This window comes from Oxyura jamaicensis, chromosome 2 (assembly GCF_011077185.1).
Source record: "Oxyura jamaicensis isolate SHBP4307 breed ruddy duck chromosome 2, BPBGC_Ojam_1.0, whole genome shotgun sequence".
NCBI classification, from domain to species: domain Eukaryota; kingdom Metazoa; phylum Chordata; class Aves; order Anseriformes; family Anatidae; genus Oxyura; species Oxyura jamaicensis.
Genome location: NC_048894.1, coordinates 61680278 through 61692419, shown reverse-complemented (window position 1 = coordinate 61692419; position 12142 = coordinate 61680278). Strand labels below are relative to the sequence as shown.

Sequence of the window (12142 nt, the reverse complement as noted above, 5' to 3'; positions counted from 1 at the left end):
GATCCTCCTGCAGAGCCTTCCTGCCCTCAAATGCTTAAATAAAAGTGCATACATAGGATAATGTACTCAGGATCGCCACCCCTCAGAAGCTCTAGCTCCACATTCATTTCTTTGATGCTAGCCCACTCCATATCACCCTTCCCTTTGTGCTGGCACAGCTCTCAGTGTTTACACAATGAACCAAATCAGCAAATCTGGCTAAGAAATAACTGCTGATTGTGTGAGCACAACAGGGAAGGAGGTGCAGGAGCAAAGCCAAGCAATGAGAAGTGAAGAATGAACAGATTGCTTAAAATGGTTTATGCTGCATTTAACTTAACATGGAAGCCCTGTCTAAGTACAGTTTCTCATGTAGCTTGATGCATATTCCCAAGGCTGTGTGTAGAAAACTAAGTGAATTAATCTTCAGTTATGGATAGCAGGGTAAATTTACATATTATATCAGTAGTGTCATAAGGGGTCTATAAAATAGAACGACTTAATTTCTATTATTTTGGGTCAGTTTATTTGCTTAGAATGAATACATTCAGCTGTTAAGGGGAAATGAGGAATAATCACTCCCAAAGCTTATTCAAGTCCTCTTCCTCGGTATGGAGGCAGTTATTGTCACATTTGTTGGCAGCCCCAGAAGGCTGAATAGTCATAAAGATGTAATTAACTTCTCACTCCAAGAGGTGGTTCCTTAAAGAGCAGAACAGAAGCAAATTGATTGGGCAGGGTGGGAAAGCTACAAACATATGATTTTACGTCTTTAAAACTGATTATATAATTTGATGATGCTACATAAAATATTAACTAAGTAAAGACTAGATTCTGATATACATTATTACTTCTTCAGTTACTAATTGCCTTTTTTTTTTCAAAAGAAAGCTGACAAGAAACATGTAAAGAAATATCTTAAAAAAGGTAAATTAATTTAAAATCTTCAGTGGCTCACCTGTTTGTGTACTACATGAAACCACACAATTTCCTTCTAGTTCTGATGGAGGACAATTCCCCTTCAAAAAGACAGACAGGACCACGGTTTCAGATGAATCTGGTTCTAAAAATAATACAAAATTAAATCCAGTAATAAGAGCATCCAATTGGAAAAAAAAAAAATCCTGTACTTCAGGAAATATTCTATGAAATTAGGATAATCATTTCCGTTCATTCACCTTTATCAAATCCCTGAACATGCTTATTTGGGGGAGGTGGAAGCTTTTTTCTTGAAATATGTAATTAGAAAATGACAAAGTACTCTCTCTGAGAGGAAACTAGCATAAGGCATATCCAGTGAAACAACTCAGCACACCTAACACAGAAAATCTCAAAAACAAATGTAATTTAATATGGCATTTTTAATATTCCACAAAGCCATCAGCCCTTTGTTCCTTTCACCTGTTGAGGAAACACGAGAACTGTCCTTTCAGATCAGAGCAGCAGTCAGTAAAGCTCTGTTTCAATAGAGTCCTGTACTGAGCATTTCAGAGCATAAGTGGTGTACAGTTCCAACTGAGGCAGCAGGACACACTTCTCTGCTTCTCAGAAAACATTTACAACTGTCAAGGTGATCCTCCCTGTGACCCTATTGGAAGAAGGCTATGATCATTCCACAGTTAATACAAAGTTGGGAACATTCATTAGACTGGCCACAGGTCAAGTTTTCTGTCCCTCCTTTTGGAAAACCAGTGCCATTCTACATAAATAGAACTGCCACCAAAACAAAACGCCCCAGTGAAAGCACTAAACAATAACTGCTTTTCTTTCTCCATCATGAAACTCTCACCCTGTCTCTTCTCACCTGCCACGTGTCACGCTGTAACCAAGGAAGCAACTCCATTCCTATATACTTTTTTTTTTTTGTCTTCTTCCACAAATAGAAAATAAAAGCTGCAGAGTGTACATAGGGCACATTTGTAACTACTTGCACTCCAGTACCTGCAAGTATGCACTTGATGGAGGCTCGATTATATCTCTCAAACATCTTCAGAAAAAGTAATACGGTAAAAGAGCTGTAACAGTACTATAAAAAATTACCTAAATCATTAAAGATGAACTGGTCACAGGTCACTGCTAATGGAGCTTGTACACATACTGACAGGTTTGGTTTCTGTGCAGTCACCCTGCTTTGTACTGTTACCTAAAGAAATTGACATACAGAAGTACTTAAATAAAGGAACAAGTTAATTTCTGTATAGCGAACAACTAGAAAAAAAAAGCAAAAACAAAAATCTGCAAAGAGCATTCAGCAACAATGTTTAAGAACTTCAAATTTCAACTGCAAAAATAATATTTTCCTTTTACTATTCTTATTTATCTACAGTGGTCTGAAGTAACAATTTTAAAATGCAAAAAAAAAAAAAAAAAAAAAAAGGTGAATTCTCACATTCTTTGTAACCTTAAGCAAAGACAATCTAATGCTAAACTGCTATTTAACATATTAAAATATTTTCCTAATGTCATGTGCATTTATTTTAATGTGATAAAAATAAAAATACTGCCTTTTTTAGATAACTAAAGCAAAATAAATAAATTAATTAATGAGAACAAAGCCAACCTAAGTTATCTCCTCTAACTACAAAGAACAATTCATGGTCTTCTGAATAACTTCAGAATTAAGTTCTATTAAATTTTTTTACAGAAACAAATTCTAAAACTCCATATACAGAATACCCAGCACAACTAAATCTCTGGTTTACAAGAGCTGACCAAATTATAACGCAGGAGCAGCTACTTCTATTGCAGAAAGAACAAGCTACAAAAAAAATGGTTATCAAAAGAATGTCCATAAGTCATGTATAAAAAGAAAGTACTGTGGTGACCTACATCTGAACATGGTCCTACACTTGGGGCACAACAACCCCATGCAACACTACAGTCTGGGGGAAGAGTGGCTGGAAAGCTGCCCATTGGAATGGGACCTGGGGACATTGGTTGATAGGCAGTTGAATATGAGCCAGCAGTGTGGCCAGGAAGGCCAACAGCATCCTGGCTTGTATCAGAAATAGGGTGGCCAGCAGGACCAGGGAAGTGACTGTACATCTGTAGTCAGCTCCGGTGAGGCTGCACCTCAAGAGCTGTGCTCAGTTTGGGGCCCCTCAGTACAAGAAGGAAATCAAGGTGCTTGAGAGTGTCCAGAGAAGGGCAAAGCTGGTGAAGAGTCTAGGGAACAAGTCTTACGATGAACAGCTGAGGGAGCCGGGGTTGTTTAGCCTAGAGAAAAGGAGTCTTAGGGGAGACCTTATTGCTCTTTACAACTACCTCAAAGGAAATTGTAGTGATAGGGATAGGTCTCTTCTCCCAAGCACCAAGTGATAGGATAAGAGTAAATGCCCTCCACTTGTGCCAGGGGAGGTTAACATTGGATATTAGGAAAAAGTTGTTCACTGAAAGGGTTGTAAAGCATTGGAATAGAATGCCCAGGGAAGCACTTGAGTCACCACCCCTGAAGGCGTTCAAAAGATAAGTAGATGCGGTGCTTAGGGACATGGTTTAATGGTAGACTTGGCAGTTCTAGGTTAATGGTTGGACTTGGTGACCATTGAGGTCTTTCCCAACCTAAATGATTCTATGGTCTGTATGCACATGGATACTATCTGCCATTATCATCTGTTTGTATTGCTGGTCTACCAAGTAGCTCACTATGGACAGGTAAAATCATTTTAGGAAAATACTACTTGTTATAAAATGATTGAAGTGTTAGGAAGTCAGACTACTTTAAATGAATTAAGAGCAACATTAACTTTGCAAGAAGGATCACATCTAGCTCTGTACACACTTCAGGTAAAGAGCCTCATTCTCTGAAGCCAGAATTTCCATTTAAAAAAAAGTGAAGAAAAAATCAATACACTTACAGTTATTATGCTAATTAAGTCAGGTAAAAACATACAGATATGAGAATATACACCTCAGAAAATTTATAGTCAAGACAGAGACATTTGAAGTCACTGCCAAACTTTATTCAGATCATTTCTTCAAAAGCAAAACAATGTTTTTCACAAATTGCTTTTGGAGACAATCTGCTCCATGCCCCAGCCCCAAAAGAAGGGAACACAATTCTAAAAATTCATTTTTGCCCTCAGCTTTGAACTGTTTCAGGTCCAATATAATTCAATGAATGCAGCTGTGTAAACCCACTTGCATTATCTTTAAGCCAACCAGCTGGGCACTGACACATCTGCTGACTGCAACCACAAAACAATTCAGTGCAAACCAATTATCTATTATTCATCTTTCTAAAGCAACTACTATACCCAAATTGGTCACTTCAGATCTAGTTTAGACAACATATACACATTTTCCAGTGGGAGCACCAACTGCGTAATTTATCAGGTTACTTTACAAAGTCAAATTTTCAACAGTCTCTCTAAGGTATGAAAGGGCTGTAAGCCACTTAGAGCTGCCAACATCCTGCATGCATGCAGAAGTTCCTGCCTGAAGCCCAATCCTCCAAACCATGTAAAGGATGTTTTTAAGCATTTTCTGCACTCAATTGCAGTCTCAAACCTGAGACTGAAATGAGAGGGATCCTCTTATACTGTAATTTTTGTCGAGAGTCTAGTTATATTAAGACTTTTCTGACAGGCCTCTGGTTTGTACAAAATTATTAAATATATATATATATAAAAATGTCACAAGTGTTGGAAATTTTTTAATGCGTAATGCATTGCCTGAAGATTTTTGTGGGTACAATGACCTCTATTGCAATGACCAAACAACATTCATTAGTAGCAATACCTACTTTGCAGAAAAGTTGCAAGTTACACATATAAACTGTTTGCAGTTATATCACTCAAGAAAACATTTAATTTTGATTTGGATTTTTATAAAATTTTAAGTTGTCCTTAACTTGTCCTAATTCAGTGTTCCAGTTCATATTAGCCTGACAGGTATAATACCATGCAAACCTTACATGCAATTATTTCTTACTTGAATAAAAACAATACTTATAACTTTTCAAATATTAAATAAATTAATCCATAAACTATAATGAGTTTTCCATCAAGTGCCATTAATTTGAATGGAGACATATATGAAGATTAAATTAACTTATCACAGGAAAAAAAAAAAAAAAAAAAGCTGGAAATAATTACATGAATGAAAACTAGATTTACTATTTTTGTTTCATTAAAACACATAAAATGCATAAACAAATAGGAGGGGAAAGCAAAGTCCTCCCTTTAAAAAGCTTATCAAATGTTTAAATAAATGCATACATATTTTAAATATTTCTCATTTGCCTTACAGTAAAGAGCAGATGAGAGAGAATGATGAGAGTTACTCATGTTCCTGATACTGAAATCATTGCCTTTCTCCAAAAATGGAATTTGGTAGTTGTATATATAATACTTTCCTCTGTAATATGTCACTTATAAATTAGCGCCAATGTGAACTAAAAGCTGATAAATTCATTCTACTTAAGGTACCCTTACGTTTACAAACAGTCTGTTCAACAGCCCAGTGCAGTTCAGCTGAACTTCAAGCTTTCATAGAAAAACTGTCACAGACTTGATCAGGACTAGGGTTTTATCCTGCCTTTATTATTATTATTATTATTATAATTTTTAAGTGTAGAGAAAGATGCTGAGCTAAATACAATTAAGTTACAGAAATGTAAGGAAATTCATTTCGATTAGTAGTCCAGTCAGGCTCTGAATTCTTCACTCAAGACAGAAGCAGAACTTGCAAGGTTCCCAGAAACAAGGCCCTGATTTTGTTCCACCTGTACTCCTACAAAAGCCTCTCAAATTCAAACTATACATATATATTTTACACAATACCGAGGAGAAACTACACTTGCACATATGTACGTGCACACGCACATTTATACTTTCTTTAGAACCAAAGGTAACAGTCCTCAGGGAGGGCTGCAATTATATCAATTTTCAAGTTAGATTTTCCTGGCTATTTTGTACTAACAAAAACTGTGAAATTGTTTTTACAAAAGAAAGTCTATTTTTGCTTATTGACAACTGAAAAGGCAGCTAAAGATCACCTTCAAATTTTGAATAAATATTTATTCCATTTGAAAAGTGTTGGAAAAATATTCTTAAACTTTAAGAACTACTTCCCTCCACCCTAATATTTTGTTTGTTTGTTTCTTGATAAACATCACAGAAATGAGATTCCAACCACTTCAACAGAAGACATGCAAGATAAACACCTGTTATATGAAGGACAAAAAAATATATATAACAGCATTTCAAATTCTACTCATTTTCATAATCTAAGTGAAATACACAGAAAATATTACAGGTTTTCTAAAACTTGTCATCACTGTTTGCTATGGTTTCAGTAAGGCACAGTACCTTTACTGTTACTGATGGTACTACCTCTGCTTTTACCTCACTGTCAATGGCTTTCTGTGAAGAAAAAGATGAAAACAGAGTAAATTCAATATTATACATGAATGAATGAACACAGTGAATGTAATATTACTCTCCCACCAATTTGGTAAATAGGGAATTAACTGTAAAGGACTTATCATTCTGATGACAGATTAAAATACACAAAATATATTTCTGAGCTTCTGAAAATGTTAAGCCTCTGTTTGAAATTGCCTGCAAAAAGGAGAGCAAAAGGTCATGAATGTTGTGTATATAAGGAACTAATACACTTTGATGTATATATGAATATTTGAAACTGTTTTGCTTGGCATGCTTCTTCCTACTGTATATTTATTTCAATTTTGGAAACTCCTCCTGTTACTCAGTAGGAAAAGGTGACCTCCAATCTGCCAATGTATTATATGCACATCCTAGCACATACTACAAAGTCATTGTACACAATCTTCTAATCAGAAATATATTTTGAACTTCAAAAGAATATTATGGCAGGCATTTTGTTATTCCCACTTACATCTATTTCAAGATGCAATTCCATCTAACGAAAAATTCATCTTGGCGCTACAACCTGTTTTAATATCTTGTTATATGCTCAGATTTCGTTTTGCATCAGGGTTGTCTCAACATTTTAAGAAGTGTTCAAATATGTTTGAACTAGTTTATTTTAAAGGAATACTTAACTAGTGCTGTAATACTAAATTCCTCACATGAATGTATACCTTCTCATGATAAGAGTAAATTTAAAACAATCCACTGTGCTCTATCCACACTCTTTTTCATCCCAGCATGCCACTATAAAGTTCACATATGCAAATTTCCTAAGAAGTCAGGAGGTTGGTAGGCTCTCTCTAAAAGTTGGACTTTCATTCAATTACTGTATAATTTTCACAATATAAAAAAATAGGGTCTTTCATACTGGATTAGATAATTGGCTTGTCAATCATGTCAATCCTTGTCAGGATGATCCCAAAGAAACAACATGGGTACAAAGAGACTGATTCTTGCTTTGGTCTACTATATTCAGCCTTCAGAAATCATCTGGGACTTCCTGAATCAGAGGCTCTACTTAGGAGGTGGTGTCAAATAACCATAATAATCCTCCACTTGGTTATCTATTCCAATATAGATACATATCTAATATATCTTTATACTCTTTGCTCCTACCACATATCACAATTTAAATATTTTCAAATGAGCAGAAGCAGTATTCGCAAACCTGTAGAAGCCCTAAAATTATTCTCACATTTGCTTTATTGATCCTAATCCATTAAGTGTCTTACTATACGTTTCCTTCCTAGATAGATACTGAAGGAACATCTAGGAAATTCTACATCTCAGGAAACTAAAATATATGGATGGCTTTGGGCAATAAAGATTCAAGGCCATGATTCATTTGGTATATTGAATAACTGTCCTGGTTTCAGTTAGGACAGAGTTATTTTTCCTCCTAGTAGCTGGTAGGGTGCTGTGTTTTGGATTAGGACGAGAAGAGTGCTGATAACATGCTGATGTTTGAATTGTTGCAGAGCAGTGCTTACACTAAGCCAAGGACTTTTCAGCTTCTCGCTCTGTCCTGCCAGCGGGCAGGCTGGGGGTGCAGCAAGAGCTGGGAGGGGACAGACCCAGGACAGCTGACCCAAACAGGACAAAGGGGTATTCCGTACCATCTGACATCATGCTAAACAATATATAGGGGTGGCTAGCCACGGTGGGGGGCCGGCTGCTCGGTGTTGGGCTGGGTATCAGTCAGTGCGTGGTGAGCAATTGCATTGTGCATCACTTATTTTGTACATACTATTATTATTATTTCCTATTTTAATAAACTGTCTTTATCTCAACCCACATGCTTCACTTTCCCGTTTCTCTCCCCCATCCCAGAGAGGGTCTCTTCATCAACTAGTATCAGCAGCAGCAGTAATAAAAATAGACTCTAAATAATGTTATAAATTAGATGTATAAAAGTATTTAAAAGCAGTTTTGTGTGTTTTTAAAATGTTAGTCACGAAAAATTAGTTTTGTAGAAATCAGTGGCTAGATATGACTAATTACAGATGTTATGTTGCAATGACCATGTTTCTGAAAGTCTCACATGAAAAACCTCTAAGCAACGATATAAGATCACCTAAATTTTAATTTGAACAGTTTTTCATAAGTTATATATGCAAAGAAAAGCAAAAAACTATCTAGGCCACTATGCCAGATAATATTGAATGATACCTTGCTGAAGATTACTCATTACAATGCATCACTGAGTGATTAGTACATTCTATCTTTAAAAGATCCACAGGATGACACTTCTGTTTCCCCCCACGTTATTATCTGCTTTAACAGTTCTCATTATTACAGTTATCCCAGATCCTAAGAAAGTTTCTTCACTTACTTTTGCTTAGCCAAGAATTGAAAAGGTCCCCAGAAAAAGATACTAAGCAATTTTATTTACTCAAGTTAAAATGATTAACAAAAACATGTTTTAATTGAGGGACAAGTGGGTGCTATGCAGAAACTCAGTCCCACAAATATAAACAAATAGAAATCACTATTTCAGATGTTTCAACTATCGTTATGAGGAGAAGGCTTATGTTGTATTACAAGCTGAGAAATAGGCCAGAAAGTGCACAAGACAACATTACCTCAAACAGGTATTACCTCAAATATGACTGCAAGCAGCCTTAAATATTATTCATACAAAACAGAAGAAAAGTAGCATGTGCTTACTTATGCATTGCAAGTTATTAATTTTATAATCATTAGAGCTATGATATGTACATTTCTCCTACAAAAATACCTCATATTTCATTGCTGTTTTCAAAACTCAAAAGCACAAGTGTACAACCTATAGGAAGCAGTGAAATTTAATAATTCAGTTTTGTGCAATATTTTATATAACTAAATTGCTACATAAATAATAGGTATAGTTACTAATTTTTGATTTATTTCTAATTCCCTCTCCCAGTGATCTGAACTGGTAAAGACAGAGGAAAGCCTGTCAAAACTCTAAAGCATTAGAAAGTGGTCTCTAAACATATGCTACAATGATAATAGCAAGTTAGTGGCTATTAACAGCACAATTGCATGATAGAGAGCAGCATGATATGAGGTAGCAGTAGATATGAGCAGTAGATATGAGACAGTCTGTTCACTTATTTGTCTGAAAGTCCCTCAAGTCCCAAGACCATATGAAAAGCCATGGAGGCAAATAGCACTAAGGTAAGAGCAGAACCAAGAAGTGGTCACAGTACATAGTTGTAAATGATACACACGGGGACAGCACATATCTAAAAGACAATGAATTTGGACTGTCAGTTGTTCTGCGTAAAACCTGGTACCTAGCTGAACATGGCTTGGTCCACCCGAGGCAGATCGCAACACTGCACCTAAGATTTGGCACTGCTTGCAAAAATGGGCTACTATGACTTTCAAAAGGGTTTGCTATTTCTTTTTATAAAAGTACATACAGATTCTGCATCCAACTCTGGTGAAACTTCTGCAGTGACAATTAGATCTCTCAGTTTTTCAGATTGGGGTAAAATATCTGAAAGAAAACAAGAAAAATCATTCAGCTCTCCTTTAACAATTGTGCATCTACATTCCTAAATACAATTTCAACAGCATCAATTTCCAGACTTTTACATAATTACACCTATTACTGTAATGAAAAAAAACAATGCATATACTCTTGAACAAAGAAAGTTCTGAGTTTTGTAAGATTTCTATAGAGCCTAACCTGACCTGTGCATGGGAAAAAAAAAAAAAAAAAAAAAAAAAAAAAAAAAAAAAAAGGATGTAGATGCATTCTATAACAGGATTTTACATATACTATTCATGATCCAGTCCCAGGAAAAATATGAGAAATTTTTTGTTTTGTTTAAACTTATTTCCACATGTGCATATAATAGTACACCCATAGTAAACAACTATCTCCAAAATACACAGCACAGGTTTCATTTGGAGCACTTTCACCTAAATAATTTGATAATAAGTTTGACAGAAATGTTCTGTCTAACATAGAACATAACATCTGTAGCATAACTAAAACAGATTTTTAAAGGTTTAAGAGTGCTTTATGTTATATAGGGATTGGTTACAATATTACCTGATTATTTCCAGGAATGTTAACACAAAAGGTAAAGAATGTCATGAACTCACTTATATGCATGATATAAAAACTTATACAGATTCAGATATGCAAAAAAATTATCACAAGGATTAAAAGCAAGGCATTTAAATACCATAACAAATTATATAATCATTTTGAAGGCAGAGAAAGGAGAGGAAAGAGAAAGAAAAAAGTCTAGTTCTGTGGTATTTGTGTCTTTCTGCAATGCACTTCTATCTCTCAAAACTAAATGTGTCAGGGAAAAAAAAAAAAAAAAAAAAAGGAAATTCATAGTTCCTCAAGTAACAAGCAGTAAAAAACTTAATGAAAGATGAAATTAATATTTTCACTGGAAAAATGAGCACATGAGCACATCCAGAAAGCTGCAAGAATTGTATTGTATATAGGGTCCTGAAAACAACTCACAACTAGTAAGAAGCACATTATGTCTCTTTCTAATAAGAGAGTCATGGGAAAAAACTATTAAGATAACCAGAGAAATTAAGATTTCATTTTCTTGTGCTCAAATAAAATTTTTACTGTAAGGAAAAATGAAAAGCAAAACCAAGTATGTTCCTCAAAGATCACCTGCTAAAGAAGCCTAAGCCAGTTTCATAGTGTCATGACCAATTTGCACACAACTGGTTCTGACATAATTTAACCATTTCTCCTTCAGGATGTTTTTTCAAGCAAAGTATGATGCAACTTCTGTTGTGCTGTCATCTTTCTGTTAGAAATAGGACACAGACCAATGTTTACATAGATCCTAAATGGTTTGGGTTGGAAGGGACCTTAAAGACCATCTAATTCCAACCCCTCTGCCATGGGCAGGGGCACTTTCTACTAGACCAGGTTGCCCAAGGCCCCATCCAGCCTGGCCTTGAACACTTCCAGGGATGGGCCACCCACAGCTTCTCTGGCAAACAGTGCGTGTGCCTCACCACACGTAAGCTTCCATTTTTTTCTTGATATTAAATTGAGTCGAACACCTATGGCTAATTGCTTATGTCATCCAGACTGATGCAAGTAGCATTAGAGTTAATTTGGCTTAGTAGTTATGTATTTAAAAATATTTCATCTGTTTGGAATATAAAACCTTCTTCTCCAAAATGTATAAAACAACTAAAGTTCAACAGTCAGCACTGAACATGACTTATTTATGGAAATAACTGCTCTATGTTTTTTATATGATGACCTAATTCTAAATGCCTTCCATTTTTGGAAGTCAAAATTAAACAAAGAAAAAATATTTCCATGTAAGGGTATATGTTCTCAAAACCACACCAGCTCTTACTGCATACATGTGAAATCACAAGACAGAAAAATCAATGGTTCATTTTAAAGATTATGTTTAGAGTAACTGAATGGTGATCAGCACTCAAAGGTATTTTGTATTTAACCAGCAGTGATTGGCAGTTATTTTAAGACTTAACTAATAGATCTAAAAAAGCCAAAATGAAACAAAGCCAAAACATCCTAAACTGAAAGGCATTCTTCATAGCTAAGTGAAAAGTTTTCCAACAAGCTTTACATCCAGTTAAACCAGAACAAAATTTCATTAGAGCATATCTCCACAATGAAGAGAACATTCATAAAAAACACATCTGAAACCACCACTGCAATACCTTAAATCAAATTATAAAGATCATGAGGAAGAAACAAACAAACAAACGAAAAAAAAAAAAAAAAAAAAAAAAAAAAAAAAAAAAAAAAAAAAAAA

General features: G+C 35.2%; 1 protein-coding gene across 8 annotated transcripts in view; it reads right to left on the bottom strand.

Moving 5' to 3' along the window:
* The window catches only part of BBS9 (Bardet-Biedl syndrome 9), a 335690-nt gene that overhangs the window by 261363 nt on the left and 62185 nt on the right, over window positions 1–12142 (bottom strand). For all 8 annotated transcript variants that reach the window (XR_004748060.1, XM_035316948.1, XM_035316945.1 and 5 more), the window contains exons 11-14: window positions 9782–9858; window positions 6291–6344; window positions 2020–2122; window positions 938–1042 (exon numbers count right to left, since the gene is read on the bottom strand). Coding sequence is in view for 7 of the 8 variants with exons in the window: in XM_035316948.1 (XP_035172839.1) it covers window positions 938–1042; window positions 2020–2122; window positions 6291–6344; window positions 9782–9858 (339 nt within the window). In the remaining variant the exon portion in view is untranslated. The remainder of the gene's footprint in view (window positions 1–937; window positions 1043–2019; window positions 2123–6290; window positions 6345–9781; window positions 9859–12142) is intronic.